Source organism: Portunus trituberculatus, chromosome 45 (genome assembly GCF_017591435.1).
Source record: "Portunus trituberculatus isolate SZX2019 chromosome 45, ASM1759143v1, whole genome shotgun sequence".
Taxonomy (NCBI): domain Eukaryota; kingdom Metazoa; phylum Arthropoda; class Malacostraca; order Decapoda; family Portunidae; genus Portunus; species Portunus trituberculatus.
The window spans coordinates 10,481,446-10,505,633 of NC_059299.1; the positions used below are offsets into that span (position 1 = coordinate 10,481,446).

Consider the following 24,188-nt stretch of genomic DNA (forward strand, 5'->3'; position numbering starts at 1 on the left):
AAGATGGACACAATATCTGTGAATCCCTATCATCACTTACAGAATAGGAAAAATGCTTCAGTGTACTGTATGCATCATTGTAAACACTGAATAACATGCAGTATCAACTATTCACTAAATATGGCATCTAAAATACAGATGTGATAATTAGTCCTATTGTGATGATTGTGTCTAGGAACCTTTTTTTTATTTTGTATGTATATAAAAAGCCATCATCATCTCTTCCTCATCAAGACAGGTCTTCCTTTAACTCAGCAGATGACTTACTAACTTTGCTAGACATTGTAGTTGTGCCTTCATGGAGAAAGCAATTAGGGCACCATTTTACTAAAAAATGTATTAATTTTATTCTAAACTTAAAAATTGCCTACATTCCTGCTTTTAGACAACATATTTGTTTCTGATTAAACTGTGAATTCCAAACTTCATGCAACTATTTTCCAATTCTCTCCTTCCCATGAAGACCCATTAGCTCATATAAGGGCATCATATAAGGGCATTCTGACATATTTGGATTCCTAAATATATATATATATATATATATATATATATATATATATATATATATATATATATATATATATATATATATATATATATATATATATCACTCAATGTCACATAGCTTCTTCACTCTGCTCGATGGGAAGACTGACAGAGACACTCCTCAGATGAATGAAAAGTTTGTCAGAACTCATGCTCTAGAGCTGATGTGCGCTATAACTCAATATGGCGAGTGGCTGAGGCAGACTGTTTTGCTGACTTCTCTTTCTCTAGTGGAAATGCCCAGAACGAGGAAGGGAAGCCTGCTGCATCCCTTTCCCGCTTGGCAAAGGCAGAGAAAGATGAGACACAGTTGCCAATGTAGTGTTTGGAACGACCCAAGATGGCCAAGTCGACATGGGGATCAGCAGGCTCATGCTTGTGTACACTCACCTTGAAAGAAAGTCAAGACAGGTCAAAATATGATTGGGATCAGTCATATTATACTCAGTGAAAAAGGATCAAATTCATTAGACTGAATAATTTAGTTCTGACAAATCTAACAAAAGTGATACAATGCTGGGCTTCCAAGTATAGTGTTAAACTGAAGTCTGTTGTATAACTAGCTTAGAAGAGTTTTAATCTGATGTACACGAAAATGAATGAATAAACAAATAAAAAGTGAAAATATACAACAGACAGTTTAGTTTGAAAATAAAACCTGATCAGCTATTGCAGAAAAGCTTAATAAAATGCATAAATAGTACATAAAAACAATATTGATAACTAACAAATAGAAAAAAAAATGCTGAACTAATTTATTTACACAAAGTGGAAACAGAAAGAACATCATAAAAACAAGCCACTTGTAAAATGATGAACAATCTCTCTCTCCTGGGAAAACAAAATCTCACCTACCTTCATCTTCCTCAACTCCTTGCTCAGCTCTGGGATGAGATGGTCACTGTCTGAAGCCACAAACACACTGGCAGCTCCTGTGGCCTTGACAACACGCTTCAGCTTCTTGACAATAGTACTGAAGGAAGGAAGACACAGCTCTGTGGTGGCCTTCCCATGTTCATTGCGGTAACCAAGGCACTGAGGTGCAGCGAAGAGGTTGGGACTGTGGTGCACATGTTCACAAGCCCTGACCTGGCGTAGGGCAAAAAGTGATGTCATTCAAAATTTGTATACAGTAAAGCCTTCTTTTTTTATGTTCTAATCTATAGTGCCTGTAGGTCTATTTGAAGCGGCGCAGGCAATCTTATTTATAGTGGTACCCATATTAGGGCCAATATCACCTACCCAAGTGCATCTTTGGTGTAAGGCAATTACACCTCCACCCACAACCTGGGTATCATGGTGACATGTAGTTAACTTTAAACCACTCAACAAATGAAGAAGTTTCAAGACGGTAGGTGCTTGTGCCATAGCACTGCTGGCACCAAGATCAATGGGAAACATCGTAGCAACCTCCAGCCATGAAAGGGCATACATGAATGCTTGGAGGGACGGTAATGAGGTTGCTATCAAGTTGCTAGGGACACCACCTCTCGAGGTGGTGTTACTGTCTTATATACATTTAGTCTTTGATGGCACATATGCAACTATGATATTCCTTTTTTTCCCTCCCACTGGTCCTAATTGTTATGCTTAAAACCTCAGCTAGTCCATCTTCGTACTGTACCCCCTCCATGTATATATCCTCTTGATATCAATACTTCTCTCTATATCAATACTCCTCCTGCTTTTCCCCTTCTGATCTTTAAAATTTATTCTTGATGTCTTCGCTTAACTTTGTTTGTTATAAATTTCTTTTTTTTTTTTTAGGTCCTGGCCTATAGTGCCCATAGATAACTTAAAGAATATTGGAAGTGCTGTTAAGCTTCCACCCATTAGTGGTACAGGCAATTTTATTTATAGTGGTACCCATATTAGGGCCCATATCACCACCTAAGCACATCTTTAGTGTAACCACCTAAAATCTGGGTATCATGGTGACATGTAGGTAACTTTAAACCACTTGACAAATGGCAAAGTATCAAGGCGACCTGTGGTGGGATTGAAACCTAAGTGTGGACGTCTGCCTGATCCCACACTCACCACCTCATCCACTAAGCCACCACCTCCCATGGCACATAGCATGTCTGGTCCTTTTTCCAATACATAATCTCTCATTTCCAAACATCCTGATATAGATCCATCTATATTTCTTAATGCTTTTCTTCTCCTTCCCTCACATCCAGTACTCTCCAGTAGAATTTCTTCTTATCATTCTCTGTCCTCCCCTTTTTTTTTTCCTTAGCTTCACTTCTCAATTCTCTCTCTTTTTCCCTTTCTACTTGATTCATCTCTCTCTTTATCCATATATTTTTACATTCTGCCTTACCAGCCATCTTTCCAGTCCTCACTGATATTTCCTCTACCCAACTTACGATCTAATTTTAACTTTCAGTGGTCTCTTGCTTCCCTCACTATATTTACCAAGTCTGTATATTTCCTCTATTTCTTTCTCAAAGCTCTGTTCTTCATCTTGAATCAGTTAGATAATTTCCTTAACAATTTCTTTCTCCTTTTCCCTCACAAAATTCATAGGATTCATTTTTCCTTCTAGTCCATATATAACCATGCACTTCTTTTTGTTCATCATATCTCTCACTAATTCTTTATTTTCTTTGATTACTTGTATGACTGTGTCTTTCATTTTCTCTCTTATTTGTTGCTTAACTACTTCAGCAAAGTTCACTTTTCTTCACTTACTCTTTTTTCCAGACCTTCTTCCATTCCTCTAGTTTTGTTTTCCTGTTTCCACATTGGTGTCCAGTTTTTTTTTTAAATCCCAGCAGTGCCACTTTATAGTTTGCACATTTGCCTTTAAGGGCAAAAGTGCAAACTATTTTCCCTTTTTATTTCATCCAGAGTTTTCTTCATGTCCTTATTCATAGTAACTGTGCTCTCTAACTTTTCACACCTCTCTCTGAGCTCTAGGTTCTCTGCAATCAGCTGATCCTGTTGTTCAAGAATCCTAGCAACCATTTCCCTCAGAACTTTAAGTTCTCTGTCCAGTGAAATAATCCTTCCCTAAATCTGCGGAATTCTCTTTCTTTATTCCAATCTCCTTGCTGCCTTAATCCTAGACAAGTTTCAATAATTTCACTCCTATCTCTCAGTTTGGCTCCTTTATATATTATATAGGCAGCAGCACTGACTGCACTGTGTATATCCTTATCTCCTTCCATGGTCCTTGACATATACAAAATTCAATGCAACTATGGAGACCAGGTCACTAATCTAGCCCCCCTTACCCACTATTACACATCAGGTACGCTGGGCTTCATGGTCAGGTATAGGCGGAGTAACCCAACCTGGAGCTTTTCTTTGCGTCCGCCTCGAACAGTCGTCAGCGTGTGTGTGTGTGTGTGTGTGTGTGTGTGTGTGTGTGTGTGTGTGTGTTTCACTGTTTGATCTGCTGCAGTCTCTGACGAGACAGCCAGACGTTACCCTACGGAACGAGCTCAGAACTCATTATTTCCGATCTTCGGATAGGCCTGAGACCAGGCACACACCACACACCGGGACAACAAGGTCACAACTCCTCAATTTACATCCCGTACCTACTCACTGCTAGGTGAACAGGGGCTACATGAAGGAGACACACCCAAATATCTCCACCCGGCCGGGGAATCGAACCTCGGTCCTCTGGCTTGTGAAGCCAGCGCTCTAACCACTGAGCTACCGGGTGTGTGTGTGTGTGTGTGTGTGTGTGTGTGTGTGTGTGTGTGTGTGTGTGTGTGTGTGTGTGTGTGTGTGTATTTACCTAGTTGCATTTACCTAGTTGTTGTTTACGGGAGGAGGAGTTCAAACTCGTGCTGTCCCGTCTCTATATCTACTGTTATCTAACTTTTCCTTAAATCCATGAATTGTTTTTGCTTCAACCACTTCTTTCTCCAGCCCATTCCAGATCCCCACAATTCTTTTGGAAAACTGTATTTCTTTTTGTCCTTTGTACACACACTCATCTTCACTTTTCTCCCATGCTTCCTCCCACTTCTCATATCCCTCACCACCAGATCATCATGGTCCAACTTCTCACTGCCAGACAGAATCCTATACATAGTGATAAGGTCTCCTCTCTCCCTTCTTTTTTTTTCCAGTGTCGGCAGACTCAATTTTTCCAGTCTCTGCTCATAAGACAGATTCACCAAGGTTTGGTGCAGCTTCGTCGCAGCCCTCTGCACGCGTTTCAGCTTCCTCTTATCCCTTTCCATTCTTGGAGACCAAAGTACCGCTGCATACTCCAACCTGGGTCTAATCATTGTAACAATCAACTTCTTGATCATCTCTTCATCCATGTAGCAGAATGCAGTTCTTATGTTCCTTACTAAATTGTACGCTTCACCAGATTTCCTCTTTACATGAACCTCTGACGAGAGCCCCTCCGTCACGGTTATTCCCAGATCTTCCTCTTCAGTCTTTATGTGTGTGTGTGTGTATGTGTGTGTGTGTGTGTGTGTGTGTGTGTGTGTGTGTGTGTGTGTGTGTGTGTGTGTGTGTGTGTGTGTTTACCTAGTTGTAGTTTTACAGGACCTGGGCTTTACGCTCGTGTGGCCCCGTCTCCATATCTACACGTATCCAATTTTTCTTTACAGCTATGCACATACTTTGCTGACACCACTTCCTCACTCAAACTGTTCCAAGTCTCAACACATCTTTGCAGGAAATTACATCTTTTAACATCTCTCAGACATCTTCCCTTCCTCAGTGTTTTACTATGCGATCTTGTGCTTCTAAGGTCATATTCTTCTCTCAGGATCAGTTTCTCATTATCCACTTGATCCATTTTGTTAATCAATTTATAAACTTGTATTGGATCCCCTCTCTCCCTTCTTTGTTCCAGGGTTGGTAGATGCATAGCCTTTAGTTTCTCCTCATATGTCATCCCTTCAAATTCTGGAACCATTCTTGTAGCCATATTTTGTAGTCTCCAACTTCCTTGTGTGTTTCTTTTTATGGGGGTCCACACAACTCCTGCATATTCCAATCTGGGTCTTATTATAGTACTTATCAATTTCTTCATCATATCTTTGTCCATGTAGTGAAATGCTAATCCAATATTCCTTAGTCTCTCTGAAAATTCTATCAATATGGCTTACCAGTTGATTGTATTCCTTCATCGTCACTCCCAAGTCCTTTTCCTTTTTTACTTTCTCCAGTTCTACTCCATCTCCCACCTTACAGATTCCCACGGGTCGTCTTTCACTCTCCCATTTCCATGACATGGCTTTTGTCCACATTGAATTCCATCTCCCATTTTTTACTCCATTTCGAGATCTTGTTGAAGTCTTCCTGCAATATTTCACAATCCTCTTTTTGCTTTACAACTCTGCACAGTTCCGCATCATCTGCAAACAGATATATGTAGCTATTCACTCCCTCTGACATGTTGTTTATATATATGAGGAAAAGTATTGGTGCTAATACTGATCCCTGTGGCACTCCGCTTTCTACTGCTCTTCACTTGGACTTCATATCTTTAACTACCATCCTTATTTCTCTCCCCCTCAAATAATTTTCTATCCATCTTAATGTGCTTCCTTTTAAGCCACCCTTCTCCTCTAACTTCCACAATAATCTTTCATGTGGCACTTTATCAAATGCCTTTTTTAATTCCAAATAAATACAGTCAATCCATCCCTCTCTCTCTTGTACTCTATCAACTATTCTAGAGTAGAAACTCAGTAAATTTTTCACACATGACCGACCTTTTCTAAAACCAAATACGCTATTTGATGATAATTTGTTGTCTTCAAGAAACTCGATCCATTGTTTCTTTATTACTCTTTCACACATCTTGCATATTACACTAGTTAGTGATACTGGTCTGTAATTTAAAGGTTCTTCCTTTCTTCCTTTCTTATACAGTAATACTCCACTTAATGAACAGGATAGGGGGTGTCAAAGCTGTTCGTAGAGTGAAAATTTGTTAAGCGGATGTAATTTTCCCATAGGAAATAATGAAAATAGGGGGGATGCATTCTGGACTGGTCCCCAACATACCACATGGGTTAGAAAAAAAAATTATATATACGTTTGGCAGCACATTGGGCCACCAGTTTACCACTACTTTTATGACGTCATATGAGTCATTGGAAGTTAGAGGAGCTACGTACAAATTCTCTCACATTCTTGCATTTATGTTCACAAAACAACATTTCTATTAGCTTTTTACCAACCACCAGGTTGCTGGGAACACCACCTCTGGAGGTGGTGTTACTGTCTTATATATGCCGTGAGTCTCCCGCTTCGTCTGTGGCTCATCTCATCTCTGCTTTATATTTTGGTATTCCATGAAAGATTTTACTTTACGTATTACAAAACAATCCTTTCTTGGGGCAAGGTTTGTAAAAAGCTAATAGAAATGTTGTTTTGTGAACATATATGCATATATAAGACAGTAACACCACCTCCAGAGGTGGTGTTCCCACCAACCTCAGAGCAACCTGAAAGCAACCTTGTCACCATCCCTTCAAGTGTTCATGGATACCATTTCGCTGCAAAAGGTTGCTCTGACATTGTTAAAGAGTCTTGGATCAAGCTCCAGGAGCCAGCCAATTACAACATAACTACCGTGTTCGGTCCCTCATCCGGCAAATTCAAACCCAGAAAATTCGCTAAAACGGATGTGGTTGTATGTTATGCGGATTTTTGGTCTAACTTTATATAGTACATTAAACCGGAAATTCGTTCAACGAACGTTCGTTAAGCAGAGTATTACTGTATATGGGAACCACCTCAGTTCTTTTCCATTCTACTGGTGCTGTTCCATTTTCTGTTAAGCATTTTATGATGTCGTGTATAGGTCTTGTTAGTTCTTTCAGTATTATGCCTGAGACTTCATCCGGTCCCATTGCCTTTTCTTCATCCAGTTCCTTCATAACTCTTTTATTTCAAGCTTGGTTACTTTAATCTCTTTCATATCGACAATCTCTCTATTACCCTGTGGTCTTTCAAATTTGGATTCCTTAGTAAAGACCTCCTGAAATTTACTATTTAACAGTTCTGCCATACTTGGGTCTTCCACCATCCCGTTCTCTCCTTTTAACCTTTCTATTGTTTCTTTTTGCCTAATTTTTCCATTTATGAAACTGTAGAACAATTTCGGCTGCTCCTTAAATTTTTCGACAGTGTCTTTTTCATAGTTCCTTTCTTCTTCCTTTCTCACCTTAGCATATTCATTTCTCGCTGCTTATCTTTCTTTCCTTCTTCTTTAGGTCTATATTTCGGGACATATTCCCTGACTCCTGTTTTGTATATTTCCAAAAATAAGTTATATTTTTCTTGCACCGTCTCTGAGTTTTCCATCTCCTCCCAGTTAACCTTTTTAAAATAGTTCTTGAGGTTCTCAATATCAGCCTTTCTGTAGTTTAATTGGTCTCCTTTGTATGATTCGTCTCTATCTTCCTTTCCCTCTTCTATATCCATTTCTAATATTACATGGTCACTCTTTCCCAATGGGCATTTATATCTAATATTATCGTTCATTTGTTTCACTGTTTGATCTGCTGCAGTCTCTGACCCTACAGAACGAGCTCAGAGCTCATTATTTCCAATCTTCGGATAGGCCTGAGACCAGGCACACACCACACACTGGGACAACAAGGTCACAACTCCTCGATTTACATCCCGTACCTACTCACTGCTAGGTGAACAGGGCTACGTGAAAGGAGACACACCCAAATATCTCTACCCGGCCAATCGAACCCGGTCCTCTGGCTTGTGAAGCCAGCACTCTAACCACTGAGCTACCGGGTGTGTGTGTGTGTGTGTGTGTGTGTGTGTGTGTGTGTTTCACTGTTTGATCTGCTGCAGTCTCTGACGAGACAGCCAGACGTTACCCTACGGAACGAGCTCAGAGCTCATTATTTCTGATCTTCGGATAGGCCTGAGACCAGCCACACACCACACACCGGGACAACAAGGTCAGAACTCCTCGATTTACATCCCTACCTACTCACTGCTAGGTGAACACTACGTGAAAGGAGACACACCCAAATATCTCCACCCGGCCAATGAAGGTCCTCTGGCTTGTGAAGCCAGCGTGTAACCACTGAGCTACCGTGTGTGTGTGTGTGTGTATTTACCTAATTGTAACATACGGAAAAGAGCTATGCTCGTACTGTCCCGTCTCCATATCTACTAATGTCCAGCTTTTCTTAAAATCATGAATATTCCTTGCGTTGACCACTTCCACGTCTAAACTATTCCATGCTTCCACCCTTCTATGAGGAAGCTATATTTTTCACATCTCTCCTATAAGTGGCCATTTTAGTTTTTCCCATGCCCTCTCGACATTCTTTCATTCCACATACACAGATCTTCCCTATCCATTTTTCCATGCCAATCATCACTCTGTATATTGCTATCAGGTCTCCCCTTTCTCTTCTGTTTTCCAGGGTCGGAAGTTGCATTCTGTTCAGTCTGTCTTCATAAGTCAAATCTCTTAAGTCAGGCACCATTTTGTTGCAGCCCTCTGTACTTTCTCTAGTTTCCTTATGTGTTTCTTTAAGTTCGAGCCCACTGTATTGTTGCATATTCAAGCCTTGGTCTTATCATTGCAGTAATTATTTTCTTCATCATTTCTTCATCTAAATATACGAACGCCACTCTTATGTTCCTCAATAAGTTCAATACTTCTCCAATTATTTTGTTTATATGTCTCTCTGGCGATAGGTCATTGGTAATTGTCACCCCAAGGTCTTTTCTTCATGACTGGTTTTATGTCTTCATTTCCTATCTTGTACATACTCCTGATTCTTCTTTCACTCTTGCCAAACTCTAATTTCTTGCATTTTGTCGTGTTGAACTCCATTTGCCATGTACAGCTCCATTTCCATATTCTGTCCAAGTCTTCCTGGAGTAGTTCGCAATCTTTGTCACATCTCACTTTTCTTAACAATTTTGCATCGTCTGCAAATAGGCTCACATAACTGGACACCCCATCCACCATGTCATTTATGTAGACCGCGAACATTACTGGTGCCAACACTGATCCCTGTGGAACTCCACTCTCCACCAAGCCCCATTCTGATGGTCTGTCCTTAATTATTGTTCTCATTTCTCTTCCTACCAAAAGTCTTCCATCCATTTTAGTAAACTGCCATGCACTCCTCCTACCATTTCAAGTTTCCAGATCAGTCTCCGGTGTGGTACCTTATCAAAGGCCTTTTTTAAATCCAGATATATTCCATCAGCCCAACCATCTCTTTCCTGTATTACATCTATCACCCTCGAATAGTAACATATCAGGTTTGTCGTGCATGAACGCCCTTTTCTAAAACCAAATTGACACTCACAAAGTATGTCATTTTCTCCAAGAAGTCTGTCCATCTATTCTTCACCACCCTCTCACACATCTTAGCTACCACACTTGTAAGTGACACTGGTCTATAGTTCAATGGGTCTCTCTTGTTACCTGATTTATAGATTGGGACAATGTTAGCTCTTTTCCAGTCTTGGGGCACTACACCTTCCCTTAATGAGGCATCAATTACTTCACAAACTTTTTCTGCCAGTTGCTCCTGCATTCTCTTAAAATCCATCCTGATACCCCATCAGGTCCCACAGCTTTTCTCACTTCTAAACTCCCCATCATATTCTTGATCTCCTCCACAGTTACTTGAAACTCCTTCATAATCCCTTTCTGTTCCATTACCAGTGGTTTGTCAAAAGCAGTCTCCTTTGTGAATACCTTCCGAAAGCATCCATTCATAGCCTCTGCCATTTCCTGGGATCCTCACTGCATACTCCATTTACTTCTAAACTTTCAATACTTTCTCTATTTTTGATGTTGTTGTTCACATGTCTGTAAAAAGCCTTGGTTGGTCTTTACATTTATCAATTATATCCTTTTCTTGTTTCTTTCTTTCTTCTCTTCTAATCAACACATATTCATTTCTTGCTCTTTTGTAACTTTCCCACTGCTTAATCCGTCTTTTCCTTCTCCACCTCTTCCATGCATCCTCTTTTCTTGTTCTAGCCTTTTCACATCTATCGTTAAACCAGTCCTGCTTTCCAACTTCTCTATGTTGTCTTATTGGTACAAATTTTTCTCACCTTCTTTGTATATTTTTATAAATTCCTTCCACTTTTCATTTGCTCCTTAGCACTCTTGAATTTCATCCAATTTGTCTCTTGAAAGAATTTCTTTAGGTTTCCAAAATCTGTCTTGGCATAATTCCATCTTCCCACTTTATATTCTTCATTTCTTCTAGATTTCTCTTCATCTATCACCTTGAACTCCAAAACTGCATGATCACTCTTTGCTAAAGGGCACTCCACCCTCATCTCCTCAATGACCATTGGCTCTGTACTAAAGACCAAGTCCAGTCTTGACGATGCTCCCTCTCCTCCAAACCTAGTATCTTCTTTGACCCACTGAGTTAACACATTTTCCATTGCCAGTGTCAATAGTGTATTTCCCATGTTGTCTCTGATCCTTCCATTGACCAGTCCTCCCAACACACCTCTTTACAATTAAAATCTCCCATCATTATAGTTCGTTCACAGCCACCCAACATTTCTTCCAGACATGTTCCTGTATCACTTATCATTTCTTCATATTCCTGTACTGACCATGCATTTGTCTTAGGTGGTACGTACACCACTATGTAGTGCCTCTTTTTCCTTCATTAGTTTCTGCTCTGATCTTTAGCACTTCTGCCTTTCCCATACCTTCTTTCACTTGATCCACCTTTATATCTTTTTAACCAGCAACATCACTCCTCCTCCCATCTTACCTACTCTATTTCTTTTCCAAACATTATATTTCCTTCTCCAACCATCATCAGGTCTTCTCCCTCTCTCAGTTTTGTTTCAGTAAGACCCACAATATCTGGGTTCTTGTCCCTCAAGTAATCGTTGAGTTCTAAAATCCCGATATCACTCCATTTATGTTGGAATACATTACATTCCGCTCATACGTAAGTTTCTTTAGTCCTTTCTTGCTGTACTTTTCTGGGTTATGAACCACTTCCTCAGTCTCATATCCAAGATTCTCCAGAAAAACTCTTTCTTCTCCTCTTCTGTCCTCTCTTCATTTTTTTCAAAGCCTCCTTTCTCAACTCATTTAACATTTCTCTTTCCTTTTCACCGAGATCTCTTCTCAACCAAATCTTCCTTGTTGTTTCCTGCTGGGCTAGCCTCCATGACTTCTCCACCAATTCATCTACATCCTTTTGTGACTTAAGTTTGATTCTTATTGGCCTCATACCTTCTCCTGTGAACTTTCCAATTCTATGGAAGTCCTCTATTTCTTGTACTAGGTCTTTTCCTCCTCCTGCACCACATTAATGATATTATTTATCACCTTTTTATGTTTTCTCTCTCTCCATTTTACTCGGTGTCTTATCCTCCTCCACACCAAATATCACCACACATCTCTTTTTGTCTACAGTTTCCCTCACCAATGTCTCATTTGACTTAATAACCTTCACCACTTTCTCAGCAATCTTCTCTTCTATGATCTGTTGATCTATAATTTCAGCAAGGCCCAAAGTTTTCTCCCCAGACTCTTTGATTTCCTTTTCCAGACTTGCAACTTTGTAATTTACCTCCTTTCTTTCCACTTCCTGACTTTTTTTCCATTCAGCCTGCTTCTCCATCACTTTTCCTAAAGATTCTCCACATTTTCGCAATTCACTTTAATTAACTTAACTTCCTCTTTCAGTATTGCATTTTCTTTCTTCATATCGGCGCACTCTTTCATTACATTGTCATAACTCGTTTCCAGGCCCCCATACTTTTCAAACAGTTTTTCAATTTTACCTTCCAACTCCAGAATTTTCTTCACATAAATGCTCTTCTCCATTATTCCTTGAAATCCTGTGAAGTCTGATTCATCCTTCGAGTTCACGGCCGTCATGTTGCGCAGATGTAAACAAACCAGCTGATGGCTCAAACGCAGGCTACAGTTTATATTCACCTTCCCTGGACATTATTTTGCTAATCAACAGTTAACATGACTATATGGAGACGGGACAAACATTACAAGCTCCTTTCCCACCTTGGTTACTCTTAGGCAATGGCAACTGTAGAATTAGAGATGATTGCTCTGGAGCTCAGCGACCACATCCGCCATCGACGGTATCCCGTGTGTGTGTGTGTGTGTGTGTGTGTGTGTGTGTGTGTGTGTGTGTGTGTGTGTGTGTGTGTGTGTGTGTGTGTGTTTACCTAGTTGTAGTTTTACAGGGCCTGGGCTTTATGCTCATGTGGCCCTGTCTCCATATCTACACTTATCCAATCTTACTTTAAAAGTATGCACACTCGTTGCAGACACTACTTCTTCATTTTAACTGTTCCACATCTCAATACATCTTTGTGGGAAATTATACTTTTTAATATCTTACACATCTTCCCTTCCTCAACTTCTTACTATGCGATCTTGTGCTTCGATCGACTGGCATATTCTTCTCTCAGGATCAGATACACATTGTCCACTTGGTCCATTCCATTTATCAATTTATAAACTTGTATGAGATGCCCCCTCTCCTTTCTCTGCTCCAATGTTGGAAGATCCATAGCCTTGAGTCTCTCCTCATATGTCATCCCTGCAAGTTCTGGGACCATTCTTGTAGCCATTTTTTGTAGTCTCTCCAGCTTTCTTATGTGTTTCTTTTTGTGAGGAGTCCACACTACTCCTGCATATTCCAATCTGGGTCTTATCTTAGTACTTATCAGTTTCTTCATTATTTCTTTGTCCATGTAGTGAAATGTTATTCCAATATTCCTTAGCAAATTGTATGTCTCTCTGAAAATTCTATCAATATGGCTTGCCAGTTGATTATTTTCTTCCATCGTCACTCCCAAATCCTTTTCCTTTTTTACTTTCTTCAGTTCTACTCCATCTCCCATCTTATCGATTCCCACTGGTCGTCTTTCACTCTCTCCCATTTCCATGACATGGCTTTTGTCTACATTGAATTTCATCTCCCACTTTTTACTCCATTCCCAGATCTTATTTAGGTCTTCTTGCAGTATTTCACAATCCTCTTTTTGCTTTATAACTATGCACAGTTTTGCATCGTCCACAAACAGATTTATGTAGCTCTTCACTCCTTCTGGCATGTCATTTATATAAATAAGAAAAAGTATTGGCACCAATACTGACCCCTCTGGCACTCCGCTTTCTACTGCTCTCCACTTGGACTTCATAATTATCTTTGACTTCTGTCCTTATTTCTCTCCCCCTAAAATAATTTTCCATCCATCTCAATGTGTTTCCTTTTAAACCACCCTTCTCCTCTAATTTCCACAGTAACCTTGCATGTGGCACTTTATCAAATCCCTTTTTTAAATCCAAGTAAATACAATCAACCCATCCCTCTCTCTCTTGTACCCTATCAACTATTCTAGAGTATAAATTCAGTAAATTTGTTACACACAACCGACCTTTTCTAAAGCCAAATTGGGTATTTGATAGTAATTTGTTGTCTTCAAGGAACTCGATCCAATGTTTCTTTATTACTCTTTCACACATCTTAGATATTACACTAGTTAGTGATACTGGTCTTTAATTCAGAGGTTCTTCCTTCTTTCCGCTCTTTTCCATTCCATTGGTCCTGTTCCATTTTCTATTGAGCATTTTATGATGTTGTATATAGGACTTACTAGTTCTTCCCTACATTCTTTCAGTATTCTGCCTGAGACTTCATCCAGTCCCATTGCCTTTTCTTCATCCAATTCCTTCATTAATTCTTTTATTTCAAGCTTGGTTACTTTAATCTCTTCCATATAGATGGTCTCTCTATTACCTTGTGGTCTTTCAAATTTGGATTCCTTTGTAAAGACCTGGAACTTATTATTTAACAGTTCTGCCATACTTTTTGGGTCTTCCACCATGTGTGTGTGTGTGTGTGTGTGTGTGTGTGTGTGTGTGTGTGTGTGTGTGTTTCACTGTTTGATCTGCTGCAGTCCCTGACGAGACAGCTAGACGTTACCCTACGGAACGAGCTCAGAGCTCATTATTTCCGATCTTCGGATAGGAATCGAACCCCGGTCCTCTGGCTTGTGAAGCCAGCGCTCTAACCACTGAGCTGTGTGTGTGGGTGTGTGTGTGTGTGTGTGTGTGTGTGTGTGTGTGTGTGTGTGTGTGTGTGTGTGTGTGTGTGTGTGTGTGCCATGTACATAGTACCTACTTATACAATACATTACAAAGACCACATCAACTATTATTAGTAACAGGCGTAAAAAATGTGGAAAGAGAAAAAAAATCACTCATGTAACTCGGAATGGCCTCGCTCCTTGTTGGTCAGATTTATGCAGTGGTCACTGAATGTGATTACTGATGATTATTAGCACATAACACTTGTCTCCTTGATACTTTTGTGATTATCTATATCTAGTACTTTCTATTTCTAGTTCTTGCAATGTGCAACAGATAACATACAACATACAGATAACATACAACTGTGGATTCAAGGTAATGCATGACATGCCTTCTCTTTCACTGCACTCAAATAATAAATAAAGCACATACAAAGGCTCTTCAACTTTCCATCCTACAACTCCAGCCTCCCTTATCACATGCCTTGCAACTTCTGCTTCTTTCCTCGGATACGTCACCCCCCCATAAGCTGATCGATATACACTACAGACTCTGCTTCACATACAATTTTACCCTGTGATATACAATTTTTATCTTTAATTACTACAATACCTGAACTTTTCTTTTATCTTTTATTTTATATTTATCAGTTTCTTTTCCAACTAAAACCTTCCTCTTAAGAGAAGTAAATTCCTGCCCTCCTCATCCCTTGACCAGGCTGAAGTATAAGGGACTACTAAATAGGTTATGTAACTACACAGAAAAGGCAGTCAGCACGTTAGCGGCTGTCTTTAATCTGTCCTTCACATGAGGTGTGGTTCAGTGAGGAACACAATAATAAACACTACATGAGCAGAAGGAATTACTTATAGCATACAGACAACCCCTGCTTAACGAAGGGGTTACGTTCCTAAAAAACACTTCGTTAAGCGAAACATCGTTAAGCGAACCGATTATAACAAGTTTAACGCCTGATTTGAACTTCCATTGAGAGTAAGCAAAGCGAGAGTGCATCATAGTACAGTAAAAGGTTTAATGAAAGTAAAAATTATGAAGTTAAACATTTAGGTAGTTTAATTTAAGTCATTATAATGTACACTAATGTATGTATGTACGTAACTTTATAATGTAGATGATCTTAACTTTATGAAGAGAGGGAGAGTGAAACGGGAAATACACTAACTGGCAACCTGTGGAACGTAAACAAAGTGCGCATCATGGCACCGCATACAAAACTTATGTACCACATTTCCACAAGGCTTTCCATTTTATCCATTGTAAAGTCATGAGTTCAGGTGGTTCTTTTAGCTTGCAAGGAAGATACGGTCTCACCAGTCTTCTTAATAGAGTCTGCTGACTTGAAAATAGTAGACAGTAGATGGAGTCAAGATGGTGGCAAGCAATGTTATTAGTTTTCTGGCCTCTCTCTTGTCTGTGAATAATACCCAGCTTCACTTCGAGAGTAAGACACTTCCTGGTCTTCTTAGGAACGTTAGGCCACATTGCAGGACATTTTGGTGGTAAGTTGAACTAGGGAAGATGAGCTGCTGGTGACGCTGTTATGTTTTGACTGGGGAGTGAGTGGTGCACGTGATCTTGATGCTACAGGTGACGCAGAATTTCTTCTGAGTCAGGCCTTTGTATCGGCAGCGCCTGTGTTGTCCACGAGAGGCTTGATTTTGATCTTTATTCTACAGGTGTCTGAGGATTTCTCCTGAGCCAGGCCTTAGTACCAGCAGCTCCTGGTGTATTCAAAAGCCTGTCAGCTTGCATGATACGGTGGGGCTTTCAAATTTGGAAAAAATTACCTGGATAAAACTTCGTTAAAGCAAGTTTGGTGTTCGTTAAACGAGCAGATGGTAGTAAAACGAAACCTTCGTTGTAGTGAAATTTCGTTGTGTGAACCTTCGTTAAACGGGGGTTGCCTGTAATTGGAAGTTAAAAAAATGTCATGCTTAAGATTCAAATTCAGTTTAATAAAGTGCAGCATTACAACAGTGCTTAGTACTCACCCAGTCCACTCCATTGCGAAGGTGTATGCCAATGTAATGTCCATAGGGGAGAGAGTTGATAAACTTTTTAGCCTTATTGAGCACTGCATCACTCCATTCCAGATACTTATGAAGGCCCCGATTATTCTCCTGAACAGGAAAGCTCGCCGGTGCTCCAGTGAAGGCTAACACTAAAATATACATACAAGGATGATATAACATAATCTATACTGCTTTCTTCTTTTTATTACTTGATTTTTTAAATGAGCATCTAATTCTTACTTTCACTACTTTCAATGTTTTTCTGCTATATATGTAAGTAGGTGAAGTCTTCACATCACTATACAACACATGAGGTAAGAAAACACTAAACTCTATCCATATAGTTTTCAGTGATATAGCTGTAAGCCGCTTTAAAAAAAAAAAAAAATAAATAAATAAATAAATAAATAAATAAAAAAAAAAAATAAATAAAATACAGAAATATTTTCCTTCACAGATTTCCTAATACTGTACATTCTTTCTTCTTTCAATTATAATTTCAATTTTTTTTTAGATATTTTCCTGCACATGCATATCAATATCAAAGAAAGAGATTACATAATTTCTACTCACCTGGCCACTTGCTGGGAGGGTACAAGTCACTCCACTTGTCAGCCATGTTCTGATAGTGGACATCATAGGTGAGGCCACGGTAAAACTCAGAGCCCACAAAGTCAACCCCAAATGTATCCCAGAAAGGCCCAAAGGGGTTGCCCTCTTTGGCATTGCAGCCTTCCGAATTATGACGAGGGACATAGCAGAAAGCTGGCAGAACATAAGAGAGGTCAGTAAAATCTAAAGATTACATGGCATTTTTCACCTCATCCTAGAATGATTCTATAAAACACACTATTAAGGCAAGTCAAGATCTTACCAATCCTTTCCTCTTGGGGCCACACAGTGCTGCCCAACTCCTCCATGAACTGATGCATCAGCACCACACGATGGAATTTAGTGAGCGGTTCAACTTTGAAGTAGGTGTTAAATGGAACCTGGATCTGAAACACCCAATATAGCATCTAGTACATATGAAATTTCCTATCCTTGCAAGTATGATATACAGTTTTATTTCTGAAAGTGAACATACCAAACCCTTCACTAAAAATGGAATGCTTCAATAAATCATAAGATGACTAAATTCAACTAGTACCTAGATACCAAAGAAAGATGAGATGAGATTTAACATGAAGTTGATTTCAATTAAATATCTGGAGGATGCAGCTTATCAAATAAATATCCCAATGAAAACAGACATGAAAAATAAACTCGTAATTTATATCAGTGAGGAAGTTCTACCACTGAATGAAAATGAATCATGAGAACTTACTGATCTAGGATTACCCGGTTTGTATTCTACCCATGGTGGCAATACCAGGGTGCGGTTGAGGCCTTTTGCAAATCCCAGAGCACCAAGGAAGTGGTCAGCCTGGTTTCCAAATCTACCTGCACAAAAAAATATACAATAATTGATTAGTGTTAATATGATGTGACAACCAAATTAATATTACTCAAATCTAGATGTGCCCAGAACCACAGGTACACAAGTTGAAGGATTGACTCCTGGTACCAATTGCTGTAGTCAGACGAAAAATATCAGACAGGTTAACAGCCAATAGACCATAAAATATTTTCCAGCACTTGATTAGGTCAGACCTTAATAAAGATCCCTGAACAAAATATAAGTCAAGGGGTCTTAGTCTGAATAAGAAAGAATTTTCAGGCCAGAAATATTCTTTCTCCATATCTTTTGAACTGACCCTAAAAATTAAAGGTCTTCAACTTAACCCAAGAACTACAGACAAGAAGCATGATCAAATAAAGGTCTGATGTGTGAAATGTAAACAACATTGAGGGAATCCATGGAATAACAACCAAAACACTAATCATCAATGAGGAACTACTGGAAAATGTGTTATGAACACTGAGAGGATAAAATATTATACACAAAATAAACATCAAACAATCATGAATATATTTCCAGTATCAGCTTCAATCACTAGTCAAGCAAGGAATGAGTCACCTGTGAAATACTTGGATAACTCATGCCTGCAGGTACACCCATCTGCTAGGAGTAGTGTTAGTTTAAGGCTTGATAAAAAAAAAAAAAAGGATTGAAGTATGCTTGGAAATGAATGTTGAAGAAACAAAGATGACCACAATACATAAAAACAGGTTAATAAAAAACAGAGAAGGAAATAGAAGATTTAGAAAATGAAAAGGATATATATTATGGTAAAACAAGTTACCCCAGACCTAGTTACTACATTCCCCAAATTTTCCAGCTCTGGTCACTCTGGCTTCACCTCAATTTGATCCAAATTACTCGGGCCTTCCTGTGTGCACAAATGTGAATGACAACGAGTCCATGAGTGTGTTAGAACTCATCAAATGTGTTTCTTGTTTTACATTTATTGTTTAAGTTGAGAAACATCACAGGACTCAATACCTGCAATGCCTCTGATAAACTTGTATGAATCTGTCTCAAAGCTCTCAGTTTAAAAAATTTCAATTCACATCATGCAGAGTCCAAGTTGTTTGGCCATCGAAATACAAGTTACTGGAATTAACAGGAAATAAAGTTACTTTGGACCACATTCTGACCATGACTCCCCTTCCATGTATTTGTTGTTCAGCAGAAGTCCATCCATGCCAGTACGTGCTACAAAGGGATTGGTGTGACCAGTGATAGCAACATACTTGTGCCCCTGGTATAAAGTGACTATGTAAGTGCCTTAGGAATTATATTTTTGACCTGTGTGGGGAAAATGACTCGTTTTCAAGGAATGTGACTGGTAGTCACTTTTTTTTTAACCATTACATTAACAATTGTTATGTACACAGGCTCATTGGCTTGCACAAGTTCATTTGTTGTGAAAAATTAATCAACTTCTCAAAAGTAGCACACTGCACTCAGTGGCACTGTCCCCGAGAAACTGTCCTGCATGCTCGCCTTGATTCCCAGCTCCTACACCAAGCTGATTTGACGTCACATATACGAGTATGAAGCCACGCTATTGGTCAGCAAGAGAGAGAGAGAGAGAATATGGTGACGAATAAGGCAGCATTTCTCAACCTTTTTACCCTTGCGTAACCCTTAAAATACATGACATGTCTCAAGGAACCCCTGCACAAAAATAAAACTACATACCATATATTTCTCATTTTAAGTGACGTCAAATCAGCAGGGTGGAGGAGCTGCGAAGGGGGAGCTGGGAATCGAGGCGAGCGCGCGGGATGGTTTCTCGGGAACAGTGCCCACTCAACATAGCTTTATATCAAACTTGCGATTGATGTGACCAGGGTGATAGGCTGGAGTGATTAGGGTTGGGGGCAGGAATGACTGGAAATCATATCAGGAAGTGTCGCTTCAATGGTTACGCTCCTGACCAACACCTCAATATTACTCAGGATTATGCAGAACCAACACACAGGTAAGGAGTATCAATATTTCGTTTCTGATCTTTCGATACAGCTAACTCACTCACCCACAGGTGGACAGAAAATTATATAATCACTCAGTTCTTTCTCCAGAAGTTCGAGAAATATACCCTATGCTAAATCAAGACATAAGCTTAGTGTATTAATGTTGTTACTGGACTCTTGATACATAGACTATACAGAAAAGGTATATCGTTCCGTTACCGGCTTTGTACAGATCACTCACTCACCCATACACGGGCAGTACATGACGTATCCATTCTGGTCTCTCTCCAGTCCCTCATACCCGCCCAGCAGACACAGGGTGAGAATGAAGCAGTAAGCAAATACCGATCCCGCCCTGTCCCAGCCGGCCATTGTTTGTTTACGTCGTTGATCTTGATTTTGATCTTCACACACACACACACACACACACACACACACACACAGTAGAGAATAATCTGTTGATACTTAAATATTGTACAGAAAAGTATTTTAAAAGTTGAGAATCTCCCAGCTAGTACACTACGTAAACAACGTTGTATTTTGGTTGAATTTAGGTTATGTTTGGTTTCGACGTTTGAATAACGTTATGAGAACGTAAAACATGTACTGAGGGAAATTACAATAATTAACGTTATATTTTCACGTTGTATCAACGTAAATATGACGTAATATAATGATGTAAACTATTATCATATATCAACGTTATATTTTACGTTCTTTCAATGTGAACTAGTGTTTGTTTGTTTTTCTAATGTAAGGGCAACGAAAATATTAAGTAAAATAATAATCCCACTCAGTTGCCAATTAATTTTCAGCAGAGCCGATAGAATTAGCCAAAGGATAGGGACAAATGTCTTCAAACCTCCCTCTTGAATGAAGCCAAGTCATAGGAAATTGGAAATACAGACATATGCAGGGAATTCCAGAGTTTACCAGGAAAAGGTATAAAAGACTGAGTACTGGTTAACTCTTGCGATAGAGAGTTGGACAGAATAGGGGTAAGAGGAAGAAGAAAGCTTGTTGGTGCAGCGAGGCCGCAGGAGGAGGGGAGGACGGGAGGTATGCAGTTAGCATGAAAATAGCAATAAAAGATAGCAAGGGATGCAACATTCCGGCAGCGAAAAAGAGGTTGAAGACAATCAGTTCGAGGAGGGGAACTGATGAGATGAAAAGCTTTTGATTCCATCCTATTTAATTAACCAAGCAGTGTGAGAGGAACCCCTCCAAACACTTTCCTCCAAGTCCAAACATGCGAACAGTATTCCATACTAGAACGAATGTACAGAGTTAGCAGTTGGGGAGGCGAGGAAAGCTGACGGATACGCCTTAGAACGCTTAACTTCATAGAAGCTGTTTAAGCAAGAGATGAGATGTGAAGTTTCCAATATATATTATGAATAGCCTAAAGGATAGGCCTGGGATATTCAGTGTAGAAGAAGGGGACACCTGCATGAGTGCCATTGAAGAAGAGGGGGATCGATGGTAGTATGGAAGGTTGTCTGAAGTTGATAGATGGAGGAATTAAGTTTTTGAGGCATTGAACACCACTAAGTTTTCCCTGCCCCAATCAGAAATCTTAGAAAGATCAGAAGTTAGGTGTTCTGTAGCGTCCCTGCGTGACCTGTTGACTTCTTGAAGGGTAAACTACTACTTATTTTCAACGTTGTATTTTCACGTTGTATCAACTTAAATACAACGCAATTTAATGACTTCAGCTGTTACTTACATCAACGTCGTATTTTTATGTGATATCAACATAATGATCACGTAACATTATAGTGGTCTGTAGAACTCAATATAGGAAGAGGGTGAATGTGTTGCTCATTAACGATATACAATTTATACCTACCTACGGTCTTTGGACTTCCCTAAAATGATATTTTGGATTGCCACGTTCTTCTCCATTCAATAATAAATCATTTGGTACAAATACAAAAACGCTAACAAGCAAATCTACTCTCTGGGAAGCTGTTATCTAACGAGAAGTTGACTACATAGGTTAGCTACATAATAGGTGACATCCTTGGATTCACACCAGCAAATCACTACCTCTCACTTTCAGAAACGTGACAGTAAACATGAAGTAGTGGTTAAGAGGAAGGAGAATTAGACCAAGCTTACCAGGCAGTGCGTGTTTAAAAGGCCGCTGTGGGATTTTTTAACTTTAAAGCCCTCTCCTTTTTTTTTTTTTTTTTTTTATTCAGAAGTCTACTACTTTGTTAGTTTTTAACCAAAATAAGTTGTCTTTGTTTTGCTGTGAAGAAGAAATTTGTCTATTTTTCTTGAAAATTAAGTAAATATATTTAGTATCAAATATTCTCTCTCTCTCTCTCTCTCTCTCTCTCTCTCTCTCAGAAAACTTGTAAGTATATCCATGCTGAGATGGAGAGTACAGGCAAGTGGGGTAAGACGGATCCATGGTGTAAGACGGAACCAAGGATTCTATACTCTGTAGCGCTTCACAGGGAAAAAATTGTCATTTTATGCAGTGCTGATGTTATATGCATAAGATAAGACACAGCTTGTTTTATATTGAAATAGTTATTATAAAGATTTAGTATTTATGGTATACATGCCTATGAGTGTATACTATACAGTATAGATGCCATAAATTGGCATAGTAAACATAGATACCTTCGTAAGCGTTTTGATATTTGAATAGATGGTGATAATGATGCTAAGGAAGAGGTTTTGGTGTGTGATTTTGTCATAAGTTGTGCAGGGAGAGATGATGATGAGAGAGAGCTTTTTATTATGTTTTTTTGTTTGTTTGTTCGTTTGATTTGTACCAATAAATTTGGCTCATGGGCAATGTGAAGGGATATGATGATGACGAGGAAGTTTTTTTTTTTTTTTTTTGTGTGCTTTATGCCAATAAGGATTTTTCTTCATGTTCAGTTTGCGGGGTAACCGATCCCTGGGGGTCCGTCTTACCCCGTCATTTTATTTTTTGGCCCGTAAAAATTATTATTTTGTAAATTCTTGTGCTTCATTGTTTTCCTTTAACAACCGTGACCCGGGTGTGGACTTCGAAGATAACATCCCAAAGCACCACCACAAACCCACAAACCCCCAAAAATCATATAAATGTGGTTTCTAGATTCAATACTTTGTTAAGTGGTCCGTCTCACCCCACCTTCCTCTACTTACGGATATTTTTTCTTTATTTTTTTCAAGAAATTGTTATACAATAGTTAGTATTAAAAAAAAAAAAAAAAAAGTTTTGATAGAGTAGGCCTAAAATTTCCTTAAATATTCATTCTTATGTTCCACAGAACAGTAAAACTGGCGACGAAACCAATTTAACCTTCCAGAGAGAGAGAGAGAGAGAGAGAGAGAGAGAGAGAGAGAGAGAGAGATGGAGGAGGGGGAGGGACAGATTGAGATTACTGAAAGATTTAATTTGATTGTGTAAATTATCGACTATACATTCATTGCCGATTTTGATTGTGTGTTGAGTGTGCAGGAGATCAATAAACACCATTTTCTTAATGCTTTAATAATAACATAATTTACTCATTAATACAGAATATTTAATTAACTCCTTAGTACAGAATATCCATTTCCCTAACAATCACACTAGATAATTACATAATGTTGGCATACAGTAAATTATGATTCTTAATCTTGTACTTATACATATTTCATAGTTAACGGAAACTAAATAAAACTTATTCATTTGAGAGGAAAAGCAGAAATGTTGTGGCCGACTGGTCCCCTGATATATATATATATATATATATATATATATATATATATATATATATATATATATATATATATATATATATATATATATATATAGGCAGGTTCTAGAGAAGTTACTGACAGTTACTAAAAAACGAAATCATAAAAAGGTGTATGAGGCATCAGAGGCTCCAAATAAAAAGAAGAAAAAAATAGCATACCCTAATTCGAGCGAGGCTGTGTCTTGAAAGAGTTCAAGTCATGTGAAGGAGGAAATACAGAAGTAGACAAACTCCAGAGCTTACTAGAAAAAAGGATTTGAAGCACTGAGAATACTGGTTAACTCTTGCATTATAAAGATGAGAAAGCACAAGATTTTGTGCAGCGAGATCACGGCAGGAGTGGAAAGATGGAGTTAGCAAGATCAGAAGAGCAGTTGGTGTGAAAATAGTAATAGAGGA

The 24,188-nt window shown here is 39.0% G+C and overlaps 1 protein-coding gene across 1 annotated transcript; it reads right to left on the reverse strand.

Annotated features, from left to right (window-relative positions):
* Positions 1–603: 603 nt before the first annotated feature.
* On the reverse strand, positions 604–20,421 carry LOC123519339 (GDP-fucose protein O-fucosyltransferase 1-like). Its single transcript, XM_045280584.1, has 7 exons — positions 20,286–20,421; positions 17,945–18,060; positions 17,492–17,615; positions 17,191–17,382; positions 16,597–16,766; positions 1,402–1,635; positions 604–936 (listed from the first exon to the last, which is right to left on the reverse strand). Exons 1-7 carry the CDS (start codon positions 20,410–20,412, stop codon positions 718–720), a joined length of 1,182 nt encoding a protein of 393 aa, XP_045136519.1. The 5' UTR covers positions 20,413–20,421; the 3' UTR covers positions 604–717.
* Between the last annotated feature and the right edge of the window lie 3,767 nt (positions 20,422–24,188).

Excerpts from the sequence above, each read along its gene's own strand:
- LOC123519339 (XM_045280584.1), bottom strand. The coding sequence starts at position 20,412 with ATGGCCGGCTGGGACAGGGCGGGATCGGTATTTGCTTACTGCTTCATT. Across the intron at positions 17,616-17,944 it reads AACCGGGTAATCCTAGATCA|ATCCAGGTTCCATTTAACAC; the intron begins GTAAGTTCTCAT and ends TGGGTGTTTCAG. Across the intron at positions 1,636-16,596 it reads TTCGCAATGGAGTGGACTGG|GTCAGGGCTTGTGAACATGT; the intron begins GTGAGTACTAAG and ends GCCCTACGCCAG.